General features: G+C 44.8%; 1 protein-coding gene across 5 annotated transcripts in view; it reads right to left on the reverse strand.

Annotated features, from left to right (window-relative positions):
- Positions 1-22,436, reverse strand: part of RNF157 (ring finger protein 157) — a 93,254-nt gene that overhangs the window by 21,763 nt on the left and 49,055 nt on the right. For all 5 annotated transcript variants that reach the window (XM_010342395.3, XM_010342396.3, XM_010342397.3 and 2 more), the window contains exons 3-8: positions 9,622-9,710; positions 4,088-4,234; positions 3,533-3,650; positions 2,968-3,034; positions 2,019-2,062; positions 579-626 (exon numbers count right to left, since the gene is read on the reverse strand). In XM_010342395.3, coding sequence (XP_010340697.1) covers positions 579-626; positions 2,019-2,062; positions 2,968-3,034; positions 3,533-3,650; positions 4,088-4,234; positions 9,622-9,710 — 513 coding nt within the window. The remainder of the gene's footprint in view (positions 1-578; positions 627-2,018; positions 2,063-2,967; positions 3,035-3,532; positions 3,651-4,087; positions 4,235-9,621; positions 9,711-22,436) is intronic.

Genomic DNA, 22,436 nt, shown 5'->3' on the forward strand with positions numbered 1-22,436 from the left:
GTTGCGGTGAGCCGAGATCGAGCCATTGCACTCCAGCCTGGGTAACAAGAGCGAAACTCCATCTCAAAAAAAAAAAAAAAAAAAAAAAAAAAAAAAAAGAAGGCATAGACTAGAAAAGGAATGGGCAGGATAAATTAAGCCAATGACTCTAATTACCCTAAATTGGACCCTAATGCTTTATCCTTTTGCTTGAAATGTTTCTCACTCTGGCATTTTAAATAAAACCTGAACCCAATGTTGGGAAATAAATCTTGTTCCTTCATTTCTCAAGTCCTTTGCTCAGATAAAGACTTCCTCAACACCAACGATTCTGGCACAATTAAGACATCAAAAATCAGCATTCCTTTCAGGCCACCCAAGTCGTTTGTAATAGCTTGTAACATTCAAAAGCCCTCCTTTTTTTTTTTTCCTTTTCTTCTTTGAATGGAAAAAAAAAAAAAAAAAAAGGAAAAAGAGAGACTTAGCAAAAAGTGAAAAAAAAAAAAAAAAAAGGGAGAGAGAAGACAAAAAGAAAGAAAAAATAACAAAAGGAAGGAAGGAGCCGCCGCACCACCAGCCTGTGGTCTTCAAATACTTACTACTTGTTTCTGTTTGAGGGGCTTGACACAGAAAGTTCCATCTGTGTGCTGGAATGAAAATACGAAAGTTATAACAAGGAAGGGAGGGTAACAAGGCACCAGGTTTTCTTCTGTTGTCTCCCAGTTACAGTTGCCCCCCTCTCATCTGCAGTTTCGTTTTCCATGGTTTCAATTCCCCACCGTCAACCACTGTTTGAAAATATTACATACAATAAAATATTTCGAGCGAGAAAAAGGCACATTCAGACTTTTTATTACCTTGTAGTTGTAATTGTTTTAGTTTACTATTAGTTATTCTTAATCTCTTTCTGTTCCTAATGTATGAATTAAACTTTATCATAGGTGTGGATGTAGTATAGGAAAAACCACAGTCTATACGAGGGTTCTGTACTATCTGCAGTTTCAGGCATCCACTGAGGGTCTTGGAACGTATCTCCTGAGGATAACCAGGGGCACTATTGTACACACGTTCCTGGACACTTGCACAATGGAATTACACAATCCTAATACTTTAAAGGTCTTAAAATTTATCCAGTCTAACCCTATTCTTCCCTCCCTCCCTCCCTTCCCTTCCTTCCTTTTTCTTTTTCTTTTTTCTTTTTTTCCTGAGACAGAGTCTTGCTCTATCACCCAGGCTGAAGTGCAGTGGTGCCATCTTGGCTGACAGCAACCCCTGCCTCCTGGGTTCAAACAATTCTCCTGCTTCAGCCTCCTGAGTAGCTGGGATTACAAGTGCCCAGCTAATTTTTGCATTTTTGTTTTTGATATGGAGTCTCGCTCTGTTGTCCAGCTGGAGTGCAGTGGCGAAATCTCAGCTCACTGCAACCTCTGCTTCTCAGGTTCAAGTGATTCTCCTGCCTCTCAGGTTCAAGTGATTCTCCTGCCTCAGCCTCCCTAGTAGCTGGGACTACAGGTGCATGCCACCATGTCCAGCTAATTTTTATATTTTTAGTAGAGATGGGTTTGCACCATGTTTGCCAGATGGTCTCGATCTCTTGATCTCGTGATCCACCCCACTCAGCCTTCCAAAGTGCTGGGATTACAGGCGTCTGTGCCCGGCCTTATCATTTTTGTATTTTTAACAGAGGCAGGGTTTTGCCATGTTTCCCAGGCTAGTCTCGAAATCCTGGCCTCAAGTGATCCACCCACCTTGGCCTCCCAAAGTGTTGGGATTATAGGTGTGAGCCACCATGTCTGGCCCAGTCTAACCCTTTCATTTTAAGGAGACTGAGGCCTAAGGAGTTGAAGGTCCTGTAGCAAGCTGGTGGCAGGGATGGCCCTAGATCGAAGCATAGCCCCCACCGTGATGTTCTTTCACACTACAGTCTCTAGAGCCAGACCCATTCTGCTGAGTGCAGGCAGCCAGCAAATGAGTTACATGCGTCTCACATGAAAGAAAGGGCTAAAGGCATTAAATCAAGATCCTCTAAAGTCACTCACCTTCTCAAAAGTACCCAGCAGTACATGGCAATGGCCAAAATACTCTGAAAGAAACAAAGGCACATGAGTAAAGAAGCCCAAACAGCACACCCTGAAGCCCATGACCTTTTCCAATTCCCTGCAAGCTGGCAAACCAAATATGCCAGTTTGTCCCTAGAAGGGACACGTTATATAACCACACTTTTTTTTTTTTTTGAGACAGGGTCTTGCTCTGTTGCCCAGGCTGGAGCGTGGTGGCATGATCTTGGCTCACTGCAGCCTCTGCCTCCCAGGTTCCAGCGATTCTCCTGCCTCAGCCTTCCACGTAGCTGGGATTAAAGGCATGAGCTACCATGCCTGGCTAATTTTTTGTTTTTTTAGTAGAGTCAGGGTTTTACCATGTTGGCCAGGCTGGTCAACATGACCTCGGGCGATCTGCCCACCTCAGCCTCCAAAAGTACTAGGATTACAGGTATGAGCCACCACACTCGGCTAACCCACACTTTTTTAAGACAGAGTCTCACTCTTTTGCCCAGGGTGAAGTGCAGTGGCACAATCTTGACTCACTGCAACCTCCACCTTCTGGGTTCAAGCGATTCTCCTGCCTCAGCCTCCCAAGTAGTTGAGATTACAGGCATGAACTGCCATGCCCGGCTGATTTTTGTATTTTTAGTAGAGATAGGGTTTCACCATGTTGCCCGGGCTGGTCTTGAACTCCTGATCTCAGGTGATCTATCCACCTCCACCTCCCAAAGTGCTGGGATTACAGCTACTGCACCCAGCCAAACCAACACTTTTCACATCGGCCCAGGAGCTTGAAGTCACAGATGTGAGAGGATGTAGAGACTGCCTGACCCACAGTCATAAACACCCACAAAGAAGGCATGTTATTCTGGGCCACAGCTGCTGCCAGGAATATGCCACAAAAGAGCAGTGTTGCCCAGCCATAGAGGACAGAAATCGCCCCTACCGTCTCCTTCATCTACCACGGCATGTACCACTAGAGGGTAAACCTCTCGGTCCAGATCAAAGCCAAGCTGAAGGGAAAGAAAAGGAAAGAAAAAAAAAAAAAAAAAAAGAAAGAGGACTTAACATATATAGATGGCACAGTTAATCTCAGAAAGGGCGATAGAGTCAAGAAGCATTAATCTCATCTCTGCTCCTCATTCATCAGCTTTATTAATTACTCAAGTATGTTAATTGAGGGCAATCAGTTTCTTTTTAAAAATTTCATAGATGTAAATAAAGCCCTCTAACCTATAGGTTTTTTTTTTTTTTTTTTTTTTTTCCTGGAGCATGACTTTCTCAAAGTATCCCAGGCTAATGTGCTATTTGGAATGGAAAAATTAATGAAGTCACGTATATCCTTGATGCAAAATAAGCAGAGCTTTAAAAGGACATGATGAAGTCACAAGGCTGAGGGGTAAGCATGGCCTTCAAGCTTCTGAGCAGCCCCTTTGCTGTCGGCTGGAGTCCTAAGTAGCCCCTTGGCCCTTCTGAGTTGATGTGGGAAGCACTCCCCAGAGGCAGCTCACCTCCTCTTCCGCCCACTCGGAGGGGTCCACGGTGTGGGAGGGCAGGCAGAACTGCTGACACACTCCTCGCTTGTAGTGCACAGTCTCCGACTGGAGGCTGTTGTCTTTGGGAATGTAGCTATTGATACAAGTGGGAGGCAAAGGAAAAGTCAGTATCCGGCACAGATGTGTCTGACAACTTCCTCTGCTCATGCCTGCTCTCAATTATCAACAGGCTCTAGCAAAGAGAAGAAAGGGTCCTTTATAATCCATTTCCTTTGCTCTTGCTTGGCAATGTTAAACTTTTCTATTCAACCTACACATCCAAAGAAAAGTAGCTTACTAGATTTTTAACAGCATGTTAAGGACCCAAAGGACTATCCACCATTTGCTACTATACCAAGATGGCACAATTTGAAGGGAAAAGGTAGAGGAAGGCTTTGTAGAAAATCTAAATTCAGGAACCAGATCTCATCTGGGTGCAGAAAAGGAATGTTTTCTGCTCTTGCTGAGTGGATAAGACATGGACTCTGCCTATCTGGGAAGGAAGTGGCTCACCTGGTCTCCTGATCTTACCTGGCAATACCATTCTGGAACTCTTCCATGGCCTGGTAATAGATGGTGATGGCTACCCGAGCATCCGTGTCAAAGGTGAACTCAACATTGTAGTGGACTTTAGCTTTGCTGGCCTCTTCTCCAGGGCTCTTCACTTCCTCAGCACATCTAGAAAACCAGAGACTTAGCATTTGCAGGGTAGCATATCGATGTTTTAAAATTTACCTTTTTTTTTTTTTAAATTTAGCAATATATTGTGGACTTCTATAGATGATCGTAAGCATAGGTCTACCTCTTCATTCTGAATGATCACAGAGTACTTTGTGATCAATATTGCTGGGCATTTAGGTTGCTTCTGATATTTCACAGTGCTACCATTACACCATTGTGCATTTGTCACTTTTGTTTTTATTTCAATAAAAAGTTATTAATTATATAGTTTAAATAGTTTCCTCAAGACAAAAAACAGCAGGCCTTACCTATTCCCTTTCCTCCTCTTCAGAGGACACCCCTTTTGGCGATCATTTTGTCATTTACCCACGTTTCTAAAAAATACACTTGGGTTACGACGTCTTGACTTTTCAGTTTCAGGCACTATCTATTGATTTCCTACTATGGAAACAAGGATTTCTCTTTCCTCACTCTGCTCCACATAGGAACTCCCCCATGCCCACAGTATAGCTGCATCATGATTTTATTATAATAGTCCAGTACAAGGCCGGGCGCGGTGGCTCAAGCCTGTAATCCCAGGACTTTGGGAGGCCTAGGCGGGTGGACCACAAGGTCAAGAGATCGAGACCATCCTGGTCAACATGGTGAAACCTCGTCTCTACTAAAAATACAAAAATTAGCTGGGCATGGTGGCACGTGCCTGTAATCCCAGCTACTCAGGAGGCTGAGGCAGGAGAATTGCCTGAACCCAGGAGGCGGAGGTTGCGGTGAGCCAAGATCGCGCCATTGCGCTCCAGCCTGGGTAACAAGAGCGAAAACTCCGTCTCAAAAAAAAAAAAAAAAAAAAAAAATAGTCCAGTACATTAGTGTCTGCATTACAGTGATTATATCAACATATAATCTATGATTATTTTTTTCCTGCATAACTTTTTCTTTTTTATTTTATTTTTATTTTTTGCTTTTTGTGTAACTTTTTCTTAATGCTCATCCTGTTTTCTTTTTTCAGTTGCAGTTTTCTATGTACTTAACACAAATTCCAACCCAGGCTCTCTGGGACTAAGTCTCTCAAGACGTTCAGATGCACCAGGCGGTCTATTCGTCTTCTCAAGGAGGTCCCTTCTAGAGTCCTCAGGCTTGCTCCCATCTGTACTTGGCCCGCTGCACCTGGCTTCTAGCTGCCACCCTGGAATCTCTCCCCCTCCATCATCCCGGTGGGTCCCCTTTGCCTCTGTCCTCCTGGAGAAGCTCGTGTTTCCTGCACCTCACGTCTTCCTCTGTCTCGGGTTATTGGTAGAGCATGTTTTCTACCAGCTTCCTGAAAGAGGGTGTGTTGGGAAATAAACTTCTTGAAAGCTTTTATTCAACACTCACACTTCACTGAAAGTTTGGCTGAGCAAAGAATTCTAGATTACAAATAATTTCTAAAAGATACTGAGAGCCTTTTCACCTTCCAAGCGTTGTTCCCAAGAAGTCTGAAGCTGTTCCAACTGCTGGTCCTTCTTCTAAAAGCTTATGGACGTTCTTCTTTCTCATCCATTGTGTGGGCACTTGGTGGTCCTTTCCCTTTAGAAATTTGTACCCTCTGGTGCTGAGAAATTTTCTTAAATTCTATGTCATTGATGATTTCCTTTATTATTATTATTATTATTATTATTTTTTTTTTGAGACGGAGTTTCGCTCTTGTTACCCAGGCTGGAGTGCAATGGCACGATCTCGGCTCACCGCAACCTCCGCCTCCCGGGTTCAGGCAATTCTCCTGCCTCAGCCTCCTGAGTACCTGGGATTACAGGCACGCGCCACCATGCCCAGCTAATTTTTTTTTGTATTTTTAGTAGAGACGGGGTTTCGCCATGTTGACCAGGATGGTCTCGATTTCTTAACCTTGCGATCTGCCCGCCTTGGCCTCCCAAAGGCTGGGATTATGGGCGTGTGCCACTGCGCCCAGCCTCCTTGTTTTTACTTTCTAAAAGCTATTGTTTTTGGTTCATAAACACTTTGTGTCATTGAGATTTCTTCTCTCATGTCTCTGAAACTATTAATGAAGTTTTGTTCTTCCTGCATAGTTTTTGTTTCCAATTAGATTTTTTTTTTTTTACTTTATTATTATTTTATATAGAGATGGGGGTCTCACTATGTTGCCCAGGCTGGTCTCAAACGCCTGGGCTCAGGTGATCCTCCTGCCTTGGCCTCCCAAAGTGCTGGGATTACAGGTGTGAGCCACCATCCCTGGCCTAGTTGGGTCATTTTAAAACATCTGTTTGTTTTGCCACTGTCTTTCCTATTGTAGCCATTCCTCACACATCTAAGACTCTGTGGCTGTCTGCTTATATTTAAGGTAAACTGCTGATTAGAGTTCTGAGTGCACAGCAGGACTTGGGGACCCTGGGCTTCACTGTGGGCTGTCCTGGATATGCTGAGGAACCTCCAACTCTAGTCTCAGGTTTCCTATCCAGGTAGGTCCAATTTCCAGAAAACAGTTTTCCTCTCTCTTGATGAAGACCTGGCTGCCAGCATTCGAGGGGCAGAGTGGAGAGGCAGCGAGGGGGCTGAACACCCAGTATGCCAGGAGCCACTGACCCCATTTTGTTTTCTTGAGATAGGTTCTCAGTCTTACCCAGGCTGGAGTACAGTGGTGTGACAGTGACTCATTGCAGCCTCAACCTCCCTGGGCTCAGGTGACCCTTCCACTTCAGCCTCCCAATTAGCTTGGACTACAGGTGTGAACCACTATGCTTAGGCTAATTTTTGTATTTCTTGTAGAGACAGGGCTTTACCATGTTGCCTAGGCTGGTCAGCCTGTTTTTAGCACTGAGTCTGGCCCTTAGCCATGCCTGGGTCTCTCCTTTCCAGAGATTCTCTGTTTTGACCTTTTCAAGGAGAGTCATCTGCCTGCCTTTTGCCAGGGTGGAGGAAGGTAGTTCTGGCTGTGTGGTACAAGGGAGGGGATCTGCCTACCTCATGGGCAGACTGTCCACCAATCCTCTTCATTTTAGCTTTCCACCTCAACTTCTAGAGGGACCTGGTACTGTTAATTTCTGAACCCTTCGGGGGATAATATCACAAAATAAATTGGGTAATTTCTCAGCTTTTCTTTCTGCTAGCTCAGGATTCTGATTTCCTGGGTCTACTAAGTCATTTAACATTCATTCTGTGTTTCCAGCTTCTACAAGTGTGTTGCTGTTGCCCTTTTCTCATTCTCCAAACAAATACTTAGAGACTTACGCTTTTTTTTTTTTTTTTAGATGGAGTCTTACTCTCTGTTACCCAGGGTGGAATGCAGTGGTACAATCTCAGCTCACTGCAACCTCTGCCTCCCGGTTCAAGTGATTCTCCTGCTTCAGCCTCTGGAGCAACTGGGATTACAGGCATGTGCCACCATGTCTGGCTAATTTTTGTATTTTTAGTAGAGATGGGGTTCACCATGTTAGCTAGGCTGGTCTTGAACTCCTGACTTCAGGTGATCTGCCCACCCTTGTCCTCCCAAAGTGCTGGGATTACAGGTGTGAGCCATTGCGCCCGGCCAGATTTATGCCATTTAAATTTACGTTTATTATTACTTAATGGGGTTTTGAGAGGAAGCAAAAGTAGGTGTTCAATCCTCCATCTTTACCTGGAAATCTGAGAATCAGAATTTATTTCCATAATCACAGAAAAACAAAACAAAGAACACCCTTCAATTTAAAATTTATTGAACATCAGGTGTTTTCCCTTTTGTTATCTTAATTTTGACAACCACCATGAAAGGTAAAGTTGATTATCACCATTTTACAGATTAAAAAATCTGGGCCGGGCGCGGTGGCTCAAGCCTGTAATCCAGCACTTTGGGAGGCTGAGGCAGGTGGATCACGAGGTCAAGAGATCGAGACCATCCTGGTCAACATGGTGAAACCAAGTCTCTACTATAAATACAAAAAATTAGCTGGGCATGGTGGCACGTGCCTGTAATCCCAGCTACTCAGGAGGCTGAGGCAGGAGAATTGCCTGAACCCAGGAGGTGGAAGTTGCTGTGAGCTGAGATCGCGCCATTGCACTCCAGCCTGGGTAATAAGAGCGAAACTCCATCTCAAAAAAAAAAAAAAATCTGAAGCTCAGACACTCATTCAAGCAAGCATCTGTGGATCTGGGAAGCAAATGGCTCTGCTGCTTCCAAGTCTGGTTCTTCTAGCACATGACAGCTCCTTCACCCTACTCTAGAGCTGTGGCCAGGCTGCCACAGCAGAGGCTAGGATCTCACAGCAGCTCAGACCCTTGAACAGTCTCCATCAAATGTGTAAGCGTGCCGTATGTGATGAGAGAAGCCAAGTGGATGGAGTAGCTGGCAGCTGGCAGGCCCCAGAGGCCTCGTTAGTCTGCTCGGCTGCTGGATGAACTCCCGTGGGTGGGGTGGGGGGACTGTTCTGCAGCAGACAGGTACCTCCTTGGTCTCTCCTCCCTAGAGGTGACCCTGGGGTGGAAGTATAGCTGGGGAACCAGTAAAAACTTCAGGGACAAATAAAATATAAAAAATTAATAGAAACAGAAAATAGATTAGTGGGTACTCAGAGTTGGGAGGAGCGCTTGAGCCTGGGAAGTCAAGGCTGCAGTGAGCCGATTCTGCCACTGTACTGCAGCCTGGGTGACAAAGCAAGACTCTGTCTCCAAAAAAAAAAAAAAAAAAATCAGACAGCAACATCGTAATGCTAATAAGGCTGATCTATATAAGCATGAGATGGTCTCTGAGTCATCTTCCTTGTCTATTCAGAAAAATCTGGGACCTCTGATTTGCCCTAACCAAATTTTTCCCCAGGGAATCAGAGAGCCTTAGTAGATGAACTGTCTAGGGGTGGCGGGCGATAGGAATGTATCAGATTAAAAATTACACTATCTCGAGGAGGGCACCAAGAAGGCAAATGATGATAATTAACACTGATGATGAGGATTAAACGACCAACCCAGGGCACTATGAGTTCCTCAGAGAACAGACACATGAGATGGAAAATAAAAAAGAAAAAGAAAACATAAGGAATTAAATAAAGGATTTGATATTCTAAGTTCAAATTTCCCATTTTTACATTGGCTTGCTGGAGTAGCTGCAAAAATTCCCATTTTCCCTTAATAACTCCTCTTTCCTTTAAAAAAAATCCATAAAATAAGGATAATGAGCATTTCTAGGCAAGTGAAAGTTCTTCACAAACACAGAGCATTGCATCCAGTGCTAACAACATGGGTGTAGACAGCCTGATCTCAGCAAAAGTAGCACCCACACTCCTGCCTGATGCCTGGAGAGGCAGGCTCTGGGGCTGCCGGAAACCGCTGTGTGAGTTCCTTGGGGAGTCTGTCCCTTAGCCCCCAACCTCCAACAAAGGAAGGTGCCTGGGACCTGGCCCCAGCCTCCGAGAACTTACCTGACGAGCCTCAGTGTGTCCTTTCGGATATTGACGAGGCTTCTCAGCGTCTTCACGGGTTCTTGGGGAGGTGGGGTGGCGTAAGGAAACTGTGTCAGAAACAAAGTAGGAGAAGGTGGTGTGTTATAAAGACCCACAACTGTCCCTCGCTGTTACAGGGCTTTAGAGTTCACCAAGAATAGCCCTAAGAGGTGAGGCAGGAAGGCACAACTTTCCAAATTAAGTGAGGAAACTGAAACTCTGACATACTGAGTCAACTTGCTCAAGGTCACAGCTAGTCGGAAAACTGGGATTCAATCTGGGGCCCAAAGAGCTAGACTTCTCTTCTTTTTCCATTATATGAAGCTTATTTGGGTCAGTGTTCAAAAGTTGGAGAATTAATAAAAAATCACTGAAGTTCCAAATACCAAAGGACACACTGTGGCCGAGTTAATCACAAAAGGCTTTTCCATCTGACCTCAGACGACAGGGAGCCAGACTTGCAAGCCCTTTCCTTCAGTGAAGCCATATGGTATCCCAGGAATTTAGGGACTGCAAATAAAAGAGAACCCTATCATGTGTACAGAGCTGAAGTTTGCAAACAGTGAAGAACAAATTTCCCCTGCAGCTGATCATATAAAGCAGAGCTCTTTAACGTGTGAGCCAAGTGCTATTTTGGGGTCACCAAAGGTTTATGTTGTCTTCATCATTTGCCATCCACTTTCTCCCCTTTACCTGTTTAGATCTTTGGATTTGAAGTTCTGAGTTGATGACAATGAAGAGATAAAGAAAGGGGAAACAGCCAAAATGTCTCTGGAAATTGCCTTCTGAAGATCGAGAATGATTTCAAATGTTCACAGTATTTTTATACTGTTATTTGGGCAATCAAAATGTTTTAACATGTAATTCCCAAAAAACCTACTGGTCTCTGCAGCTTTGCAAAACTGTGGTTCTCTTGGCTCAAAAAGAGTCTGCCCCTAGAGTGGGGTTTCAGAAAACAGGACATGCAAGTTATAATCTGACTGTGCCTTCACAGATTTTTATTGAATGTGGTTATTTTACTTGCGAAACAATAAAGTTAAATCACAATTAAGGTGCATCCAACTTTACATATGCAGTATGATTGGTTATAACTCACATGTATGGATGTGACTCTTACATTTAATAGAAATTATTTGCATTCAATTACCCACTTTGTGGGTATTAGGTAGTAATTTACTTTTTCATTGATCAATTAACCATACATTCTTTTAAAAATGATAGTTTTTTTAAAATTACAAAGTAATACATGCTTAAAGCAGAAAATGTGAAAAACACAAAAAAGCACAAAACTATCCCTAATTTTACTACTCAGCAATACCAAAATTAACACTACAGAATATGTATCTCCGTCCGTCCATCCATCTATCCATCCATCCATCCACCTCTATATCTAGGTGTTGTTTCAAACTGAACATACTATTTTGTAGTTTCTTTTTCACTTAAAAAGATGTGGCAAAGGCCGGGCGCGGTGGCTCAAGCCTGTAATCCCAGCACTTTGGGAGGCCGAGGCGGGCAGATCACGAGGTCAAGAGATCGAGACCATCCTGGTCAACATGGCGAAACCCCGTCTCTACTAAAAATACAAAACATTAGCTGGGCATGGTGGCGTGTGCCTGTAATCCCAGCTACTCAGGAGGCTGAGGCAGGAGAATTGCCTGAACCCAGGAGGCGGAGGTTGCGGTGAGCCGAGATCGCGCCATTGCACTCCAGCCTGGGTAACAAGAGTGAAACTCCGTCTCAAAAAAAAAAAAAAAAAAAAAAAAAAGATGTGGCAAACATTTTTAAAGTCTATAATTTTGAAAAGATGTGCAGATTAACAGCATACTTTAATCAGTTCCATATTATTCAATATTGTATGGTGGTTTTACTTTTTTTTTTTGCTGCTATAAATGTTGTGGTGAATATCCTTGTCTCTATATTTCTGCATGCTTGTTTGATTATTTCCTTAGGACAAATTCCTAGAAGTGGAATTACTGGATCAAAGGGTACACATATTTTTAAGACTTTTAAAATTATTCTGCCAAATTGTTTTCCACAAAGCTGACTCCAGCTTTGCCCTCCTGCCAGCAGTACGTCAGCAGGCCTTGACATGGGAGAACTGAAACTCTAGTTCAGATCCCATCTGTGGCCCGTGTCTCCTCCCCCAACTTTTCTAGGCTGTCATACTAAAGGAATTTAAAACAATTTTTAAATAAGCTTAAGCAAAAAGTAATTAGGCAGGAAAATCCGACACAAATGCTAGTCTATTCTAAAGCCAAAATAAATGACTCTGGGATTAAAATTTTTCTCGGGAGTAGCAAAGTTAATCATTTTCAATTTGTACAGGTACTTGGGAGTTATCCATAACTCCTATCTGCATTTCAAAAAAAAAGATGCGTTCTTTCCCTCATTCTTTAGTCTTTCTCCTCCAATAGCTACCCGCTGCTGCAAAAGAGGGAAACATAAAAAGAAAGAAAAAAATCCTAGCACTCTTCATCCTCCATTTTTAATATTATCTTTGATGATAACTGTGGCAATGAAACAAACTATTTGGCACTTAAGGAAAGGTATCCATGAGCTCAATTGTGAATAAATCCAACCCTACACTTTAGGCTCTCCCTACACACACACACACACACACACACACACACACACACACACGCGCGAAAACAATGGCAAATCTGTTCAGGAGAACCTTGCTCGTGGGCTGCTACCTACCAAAGTTTGTGGCTTGGTGGTGTTTCATTCATGCAATCAGAGTCTACATGCAACATTCCATGCTACGTGTAAGAAGAGATTTAAAACAAAGAAGATAAGGCCCTGCTCTTTCAGGAAGCAACTGTAATACCAAAGAGATTAAAAATATTAACATTTTGCCACCAAAGTAAAAAATAAAGGAAGTGATCACTTCTGGCTGAGGTAATCTGAAGGCTTCACGGAGGAGGTGGTACTTGATCTGGGATCTTAAAGGGTAAATGAAGGGGAACAATAGGATCAGTGGCAAATTGAAAAAAATACTTTTCTGCTCTTAGTTATCTCCCATTCTTCTGTAAATCGATTTTACCTACCATTACTCTCTAAATTTCTTAGTTATCTTCCTTTTACAAATGACCATTTATTGAGTGCTTACTATTGATGACAGTGGTTGGCCACTGCAGGGAGGGTGCAGGGAGCAGGCAGACAGCCCCTCCATAGCCTGCTGCCCTGGGGGCCGCCCCACGGGACTGGCTGGGTTACCCACCATCAGAGGAGCAGAGCGGCAGGAGGGCAGCTCTGTAGGGCGGAAAGGAGCCCCCAAGGCAGAACTGGGCCTGGGGCAGTGCGACACTTGCACAGGAAGCCCAGGGCCGGGCCTGGGCACAGAGCTGGGGCCACGTTTCAGGGGCCCAGGGCAGGAAGTGGGAGCAGTCCTCACTTCAGGGACCTGGCCAGCAGTGCAGCCACTGCGCCCACCGTGCCGAGGGTGCCAGGTTCCTGAACCTCAGGAGGAGGCTTTGCGCAGGCCATCTGGGGTTGCGCTCCTGGGTCTGCTCCACATCGTCGTGACCGTTGAGCCTAACACTCCGATGGCCCAGCTCAGGCCCATGATCCACTCTGCCCCAGGACACCACTGAAGTGCCAGGGCAACAGGGGGAGCTCATGGTGATGTCACCCTGCTCGGACACTGACCCAGTGAGGACCTGAAGCCCCTGCCCCAGGCTGGGAGGGGGTGAGGCAAGGGCTGCATGCTCCACAGAGCAGGTGGGAGCCAGGAGCAGGCAGCAGCCCTGCCTGGGGCTGTAGCCGTCCAATTCAGGGTTGTGGACCTGGGCCTCCATAAGCTCTTGGAGACATGGGAAGTCCTGCCCCCACTCCTCAACTGGCTCAGAAGTGACTGTTCCAGCTGCCTGGCTCCTGTCTGCTGTTGGTGCTGGTTTTGATCTCTGAGCAATGTGGGGCCAAGCCCAGGTGCTGTCACACCCAGGCTGGGAGTGTACACGGTACACAGCTCCCTGCTGCCTCAGCTCCCTCCAGACTTAGGGCCCTGATGAGCATGGGGGAAGATGGAGGAGCCGAGGGGGTACTTAGGGCACCTTGGTGCTGGTCTTCAGGGAGGGCCTAAAGCCTGGAGACCTGACTACCAGTCCCACCCACTGGAGTGGGAACTTGTGGTGCCATTTCTGGGCCTGTCCATGGCTGGCCATGGAGCAGTCTACCTGCACTTCCTCCCCTCTGAGGCCCATAGAAGCCTGGGCTCAGCCAGAACAGAGCAGAGGTTGGGACCACCATCTACAGAGAGGAGCTACCTATGCCAGGGCCTCCTGTCTACTGAGAGCTGGGGAGACGATGGGACAACCTGCCTGCAGAGAGATGCAACCCATTCCAGGGCCTCCTCTCTCCTGAGAGTTGCAGAGACATCCAGAAGACCAGCTGCAGTGAGGAGCTACGCATTCCAGGGCCTCCTCTCTGCTGAGAGCTGGGGAGACGATGGGACAACCTGCCTGCAGAGAGGAGCAGCCCATTCCAGGGCCTCCGTTCTGCTGAGAGCTGCAGAGAAGACAGGATGGCCTTCCTGCGGAGGAGAGCTTCCCACTCCAGGGTCTCTCTGCTAGGACACTTGTCGGGACACCTTGGCTGCAGAAAGGAGCTGCCCACTGCGGGTTTTCTCTGACTGTTCTATCGCTCAATAAGCCTCCTCTTTGTCTTGCTCACCCTCCATTTGTCTGCATATCTCATTCTTCCTGGTTGCAGGACAAGAACTAGGGACCCATCGAATGGTGGGACTAAAGGAATTATAACGCAAACAGGGCTGTAACATGTTCCTTGCTCATCATGTTGCGGGCAAAGAGGAGAGGAGAACAGTGGCCCTTCAGGGAGCCCAGACCTGGGAGCTCCCCGAGCCAGGGTTGTGACTTCTTTGTGGCCCTGTGATTCCTGGTGTCTCCAAGCTTCCAGGTGCCACTGCATTCCCTGGTGTCAGCTGGGAGAGTGGCTTGCAGTGCAACTGGTCCAGCCACAGCCTCGCAGACAGCTGGCACCCACCTGGCACCTGAGGCTGCCAGCCCCATGGCAGTAGCCGGCATGTCTGACTGCACAGTGGCCAGACCCCACTCTTGCTCACATACCCCTTGCTGCTCCATGCCTGACTTGCAGTCTCCCTTAGAGGCGTGGGATATAGGCTGGTAGTGTGAGCTGAGAGTAGCCTGTCAGGCCAAGTGGGTAGAACGAGCCCAGTGGGCCTGAGCAAGGCACTGCTGGCCATGGTTTCCGGCCAGAAAAGCGACACCCCAAAGATCCCATAACACTATGTGCCAGGCACTATGCTGAGCCCTTTATTTATATTATCTTATTTAATCTTTGGAAGAATCCTGTGTAATAGGCATGGTTCTTCCCATTTTTGCAGATTAAAAAATAGAAGTTGGCCGGACATGGTGGCTCACGCCTGTAATCCAAGCACTTTGGGAGGCCGAGGTGGGTGGATCATGAGGTCAAGAGATCGAGACTATCCTGGTCAACATGGTGAAACCCTGTCTTTACTAAAAATACAAAAAATCAGCTGGGCATGGTGGCGCGTGCCTGTAATCCCAGCTATTCAGGAGGCTGAGGCAGGAGAATTGCCTGAACCCAGGAGGCGGAGGTTGCGGTGAGCCGAGACTGTGCCATTGCACTCCAGCCTGGGTAACAAGAGCGAAACTCCGTCTCAAAAAAAAAAAAAAAAAATAGAAGTTGTAAAAAGGTTGAATAACTTCTCAAAAGTCCCCCAAGTTTTAGGGAGCAGAGGTCTTTTTTCTTTTTTTCCAGTAACTAACATGTCTTAAAAGGAGCAAAATCGAGGTTTGAACATGTTCTACCTTTACCTTTCCCCAAGATGCTCTGGATGCAGCTTCTTAATCTGGAGACAAGGTTTCAAGGATTAAAGTGCTGGTTATTAAAAGATCTGAAAACACAAATTTATTTATTTTTTCAATTCTTTTTAAAGTCAAGACACCAAATAATTTTTTTTGCTTGTCCACACTAGCTCTTCAATACATGCACCATTACTAAGTTATAGTTAAGACAAAAGATGTATCCTGGCCGGGCCCAGTGGCTCACACTTGTAATCCCAGCACTTTGGGAGCCTGAGACAGAAGGATCACTTGAGCTCAGGAGTTTGAGACCAGCCTGGGAAACATGGCGAAACTCTATCTCTACAAAATATTAAAAACTTAGCATGGTGGCACACACCTGTAGTCCCAGCTACTCAGGAAGCTGACGCAAGAGGATCACTTGAGCCCAGGAGATTGAGGCCACAGTGGGCTATAATAGCACCACTGTACTCCAGCTTGGGGGACAGAGTGAGACCCTGACTTAAAAAGAAAAAAAGGAGGCCAGGCATGCCTGTAATCCCAACACTTTGAAAGGCCGAGGTGGGCCAATCACTTGAGGTCAGGAGTGTTGAGACCAGCCTGGCCAACACAGCAAAACCTAGTCTCTATTAAAGATACAAAAATTAGCTGGGCATGGTGGCACACACCTGTAATCCTAGCTACTCAAGAGGCTGAGGGAGAAGGATCACTCGAACCCAGGAGGCAGAGGTTGCAGTGGGCCAAGCTCATGCCACTGCACTCTAGCCTGAGTGATATAGCGAGATTCTGTCTCAAAAAAATAAAAAACAAAAACAAAAAATAAATATCTTATTTCAACCTAAAACCAGAGATCTCACTCATATGCTAACAGGTTAGTATGAAAGTAAAGCAAACTAACGTCTTCTTGGGACCAAGAAAGATGAAGCTCAGAACAGATTCAGGACCAAACATTTTTCTGAAGTATTCACTGTACCAGTTCACCATACTCAGCATTAGCAATCATTTTCTCAGTTCATATCCACAAAGTTTCTGTTTTCTTTTTTAGAGTCTGCAAAGTGTAATTTTCTCAGCCCTGGGTCTACTGAGTAAGGCAGTACATGGTGAAAAGGAAGACCAGATAAAGTCTTTCTGATGTAAGCATCCTGGCATATCTGGAAACAGGAAGATGCTTCCTTTTCTGTCTTGCACACAACAGGCCCCAGGTTGTGTCTCCACAGACAGAGGAAGACTGAGAAGCATTCTGACCTCTTACTTACTTTTTATATACAGAATAGAATCCTCTTTCACTTTTTATAATGAAAACAGCCTTAGATCAGGACTCATGAACAAAGAATGAAATATGGTCTGCTCAGGGATTTGTGGACCAAACATTATATGTGAGTATCTTTATGACAGAATAGCAAGGCACAGGTCCCCCTAGTCTATTCATCTAACCAGAAAACTGCCAAAAGCAAGCCCCCTTTCATGGGATAAAATTTGGGTAACCTGAAATTACAGCCTAGCAAATCATGAAAAAAAATGTAAGGAAATATTTAACTGAGTATGTACTATGTACCAGGCATTATGCTAGATAGATGCTATGTGCCCTGCAGTAGCTGAAGCAATGCAATAGAGAGAGTATGGCTTTATATTAGACAGATTCTTTTTGTCCCCCATTTTATTTTATACAGTTTTTATTTTTATTTTTAAATTTTTATAGACATGAGGTTTTATTATGTTGCCCAGGCTGGTCTCAAACTCTTGAGTTCAACTGATCCTCCTGGCTCAGCTTCCCAAAGTGTGGGGATTAGAGGTATAAGCCACCATGCCTGGTCTTTTTTTATTTTGGTAAAATACACATAACATGAAATGTACTATCTCAACCATAATCAAGTATACAGTTCAGTGGCATTAAGTAATGTTTGCAGTCACAATATCGTGCAGGCATCCCCACCATCCAGCTCCAGTGTAGGTACGCTCTTACTTCATATTCTCAGCATGAACAACGCGCCTGCCTCTCACCAGCCTGTAAGTTCTGTGTGTATGCTGGAGGACAGTCTGACAGGCAGGAGAAATATGGCAGCTGACTAACAAAGAATGTCAATGAAAGCAAATGAGACTCAAAAGATTCATATAATCATCCAGGGTCCCAGGGCTAATGAGTAGCAGAGCCACAATTTGAACCCAGGTACATCTGACTCTGAAAGCCATACTTTCTCTATTGCATTGCTTCAGCTACTGCAGGGCAAGTTGACAGGCTCTTCTAAGCCTAGGAGTGTTCTAGGGACCTGAGCAGGGTTCGGGGAGTCTGAAAGTTATACCATATGGCAAACAGTAATGAATTCTGTGAAGGTTCTGGAAGCTAGCCAAAAATTTCCGGATGACACCCTATGCTTAAGTGGCGGTACACACAAAAGGGCAACACACACCCTCCTTTCCATCTTTAACAGGAGCATCTAAGGTCTTCTTAGAGAAGAGCCTTCTTGGAGCATAGCATGACAAAATCTTTTTGTCTGTAAGATCCAACGGTACCTTCAGAAGACAAAAATGTACACAGATGTCAGCGGGATGTCAGAGAATACTGCCAGTGGCCACAGCCGCAATGGACATGTCAGTCAGTGTTCACCTTCCACCCAAGATACTCAAAGATGTGTTACCGCCAGATATTTCTAAAATACGGCGACTTCTCCACTAAATTATTTTCAAAAAACAGGGCTAGGCATGGTGGCTCATATCTGTAATCCCAGCACTTTGGGAGGCTGAGGTCAGGAGTTCAAGACCAACCTGGCAAACATGGTGAAATCCCATCTCTACTAAAAATTCAAAAATTAGCTGGGTGTGGTAGTGCATACCTATTATCCTAGTTACTCCAGAGGCTGAGGCAAGAGAATCGCTTGAACCCGGGAGGCAGAGGCTGCAGTGAGCTGAGATTGCAGTGAGCTGAAATTGCATCACTGCACTCTAGTCTGGGCAACAGAATAAGACTCTGTCTAAAAAAAAAAAAAAGAAGAAGAAGAAGAAATAAATAAATAAATAATATTTGGCCGGGTGCGGTGGCTCACGCCTGTAATCCTAGCACTTTGGGAGGCAGAGGCGGGTGAATCACAAGGTCAGGCATTTGAGACCAGTCTGGCCAACATAATGAAACCCTGTCTCTACTAAAAATACAAAAAATTAGCTGGTTCTGATCTGAGTCACGGCACTAAAAAATAAAAAATAAATTAGCTGGGTGTGGGTGTGGTGGTGGGCACCTGTAGTCCCAGCTACTAAGGAGGCTAAGGCAGGAGAATCGCTTGAACCTGGGAGGCAGAGGTTACAGTGAGCCAAGATTGCACCACTGTACTCCAGCCCAGGCAACAATGTGAGACTGTCTTTAAAAAAAAAAAAAACAACAAAAAAACAAAAACGGCCAGGCACAGTGGCTCACACCTGCAATCCCGGCACTTTGGAGTTTGGGAGGCCAAGGTGGGTGGATCACAGGGTCAGGAGTTTAAGACCAGACTGGCCAACATGGTGAAACCTGGTCTCTACTAAAAAATACAAAAATTAGCTGGGCATGGTGGCTCGTGCCTGTAATCCCAGCTACTTTAGGAGACTGAGGTAGGGGAAGTGCTTGAACAGGGACCCCGGGAAGCGGAGGCCGCAGTGAGCCGAGATTGCATCACTGCACTCTAGCCTAGGCTACAGAGCGAGACTCCATTTCCAAAAAAAAAAAAAAAAATTCAAAACACAAAGACATTTATATACCCATTCGTTCAGCACTCTCACTATGTCCTGAGCACTGAACTAGGCCTGGGAGACACGGTGAAGAAAATAGCAAACCTCTCTTAGTTCCACTGGTAAAGGGAACTAAGCCAAGCTTGCACCTGGTGGCCTGCATGCTTGGATATAACATTGGGACTGGCCTGCTTGTGTCTGTACTGAAGTAGGCCCAAATCTGAGAACAACTTAAATCCCAAACATCTCAAACCCAGAATGGAAGTAGAGTTTGGCTCAGTCAGAAGATCTCTTTTGGTGAACCTCAGGGCTTTGCTGACGAAAGCTCTGTGTGTATGCGAGCAAGCTCCTTTTTGGCTTTTTACCCTAGTGTTCATCAGCTTCCTTTTATGTGCACCTCAACATCGGCAAAGTGCCACCTGGTGACAAAAGATGAAACTGCCAGACCAGGCCCAGATGCGGGCAGAATGGTGCACCAGCATTCACATACACATGGGCACACACACATTTAGTCTGTGTGTGTGTATCAACCACGTGTCCGAGATTTATTTTTACCATTCTGATTTCAAATATTAAACTACCCCCATGGTGGTACTCATATTTTTGTTGAAAAAAATATGGTCACAGTGCATATGAAAGGACATCTTACTCCATCTGTAAATTATTAGGCAATTCCGAGTAGTCTACAAAAAACACAATAATCCATGCATCCCATCCATAAAATAGTAAGCTTCAATACAAATCTTTTTTTAAAGCATATACTTTGTTTTCATTTGCTATTCGATTCAGGCCTCATCATATGGTATATATTCATTTGCTATTCGATTCAGGCCTCATACATATGGTATATAGCATCAATAAGTGAAAATTGTGATATTATCCCCATCAATTCTCAGTTAAAGAAAGTATTGCTAGGGCCGGGCGCGGTGGCTCAAGCCTGTAATCCCAGCACTTTGGGAGGCCGAGGCGGGTGGATCACAAGGTCAAGACATCGAGACCATCCTGGTCAACATGGTGAAACCCCATCTCTACTAAAAATACAAAAAATTAGCTGGGCATGGTGGTGCATGCCTGTAATCCCAGCTACTCAGGAGGCTGAGGCAGGAGAATTGCCTGAACCCAGGAGGCGGAGGTTGCGGTGAGCCGAGATTGCGGCATTGCACTCCAGCCTGGGTAACAAGTGAAACTCCGTCTCAAAAAAAAAAAAAAAAAAAAATACAAAAGAAAGTATTGCTGGCCGGGTGCGGTGACTCACGTCTGTAATCCCAGCACTTTGGGAGGCCGAGGCGGGTGGATCACCTGAGGTCAGAAGTTCGAGATCAGCCTGACCAATACGGTGAAACCCCGTCTCTATAAAATAAATAAATAAATAAAATAAATATTTTAATTGTAAAAGAAATTAATTTTAAAAATATAAAAAAAAGAAAGTATTGCTATTGTATACTTCAGTTACTTTTATTTTTATTTATTTTTTATTTTTTGAGACGGAGTTCTACTCTTGTTGCCTAGGCTGGAGTGCAGTGGTGTAATCCCAGCTCATTACAACCTCTGTCCCCTGCCCCCCAGCAATTCTCCTGCCTCAGCTGGGATTACAGGCAGTGTCACCATGCCCAGCTAATTTTTGTATTTTTAGTAGAGATGGGGTTTTATCATGTTGGCCAGGCTGGTCTCAAACCCCTGACCTCAGGTAAGTCATCTGCCTAGGCCTCCCAAAGTGCTGGGATTACAAGTGTGAGCTGCCGCGCCCGGCCTATTTTTATTTTTTGAGACACAGTCTTGTTCTGTCACCCAGGTTGGAGTGCAGTGGCCCGATCACGGCCTAGACTAAAGCAATCCTCCCAAGTTAGCCTCCTGAGTAGCTGGGGTCACAGGTGTGTACCACCATGCCTGGCTAATTTTTTTTTTATTTTTAGTAGAGACGAAGTCTCAGTATGTTGCCCAGGCTGGTCTCAAGTCTCCCAAAGTGCTGAGATTACAGGCATGAGCCACGGCACCTGGCCCCCTTCTGTTGGCTACTGTGTGTGTGCATATTCTTTGTCTACTTTATTTTAATCATAATGTTCTGGCTTTTCTTCAATTAACATAAATTATTCAAATAATAATTTTTAGTCCACTTAACTACTACTTCCTTGGGAAATAGGTCAGCATTATTAAAATAATTAACAGTTTGGTCAACTCTAGAAATAATGAAAGATTTCAAGATGAGGTACTAGAAAGTAGGTAGTTTATGATCACGTAGGGAGGCAGCAACAGAGTTCGCATCTGATTCTCCGTCCACTACTTAGCCAGTTAACATGTAAGTCAGTGATTCTTAAACTTGAGAGGGGCCAAGAATCACATGGGAGTATTTTTTAAAACTGCAGATCCCAGGGCCCTGTCACTAGAATTCTGATTCAGTTGGGGTGGGAACTAGGAATCTGTATTTTAATAAACATCCCAACCAATTCTAATGCAGTTAGGTCAGAGACCACACTGAAAGGAAAAATGCTGGTCTTCTGCAGCTAATATTTATTTAGATACCAAAATAAATTCACATAAAGGTCTTTTTTGTTTTGTGTTTTGGAGGTAGGGTCTTACTATGTTTGCAGGCTGGAGTGCAGTGGCTATTTACAGGCGTGACCATAGTGCACTACAGCCTTGAATTATTGGGCTCAAGTGATCCTCCTGTCCCAGCTTCCCAAGTAGCTGGGACTATACGCAAGTCACCACACCTGGCTAATTTCCATCATTTCGTCTACGTTAAAGAAATTTCTGGATATAGAATAATTATAGATTTCAACATTTATCAACTGGGATTCTACTGTAAGGAAGAGTTGTCCTTTATCATTCATTTAAATATTTATTTAATTATAAATTATGTCTTTATTTATGCAATTTATATTATATTAATTTTTTACTTAAAAACCCCAAACACCAAAAATATGCTTCCAAAGAGAGGAAATCATTTTAGACAATTTATATTTAAGATAGCAAAGAATAGGCCAGGTGCGGTGGCTCATGCCTGTAGTCCCAGCACTTTGGGAGGCCAAGGTGGGCGGATTACTTGAGGCCAGGAGTTCGAGACCAGCCTGGCCAACATAGTAAAACCCTGTCTCTACTAAAATTATAAAAATTAGTTGGGCATGGTGGTGTGCACCTGTAGTCCCAGCTACTCAGGAGGCTGAGGCAGAAGAATCACGTGAACCTGGGAGGCAGAGGTGGCAGCGAGCAGAGATAGCACCATTGCATTCCAGCCTGGGCAACAGAGCAAGACTCTGTCTCAAAAAAAAAAAGCAAAGTACACATTTTAGATAT

This window comes from Saimiri boliviensis, chromosome 17 (genome assembly GCF_048565385.1).
Source record: "Saimiri boliviensis isolate mSaiBol1 chromosome 17, mSaiBol1.pri, whole genome shotgun sequence".
Lineage (NCBI taxonomy): Eukaryota > Metazoa > Chordata > Mammalia > Primates > Cebidae > Saimiri > Saimiri boliviensis.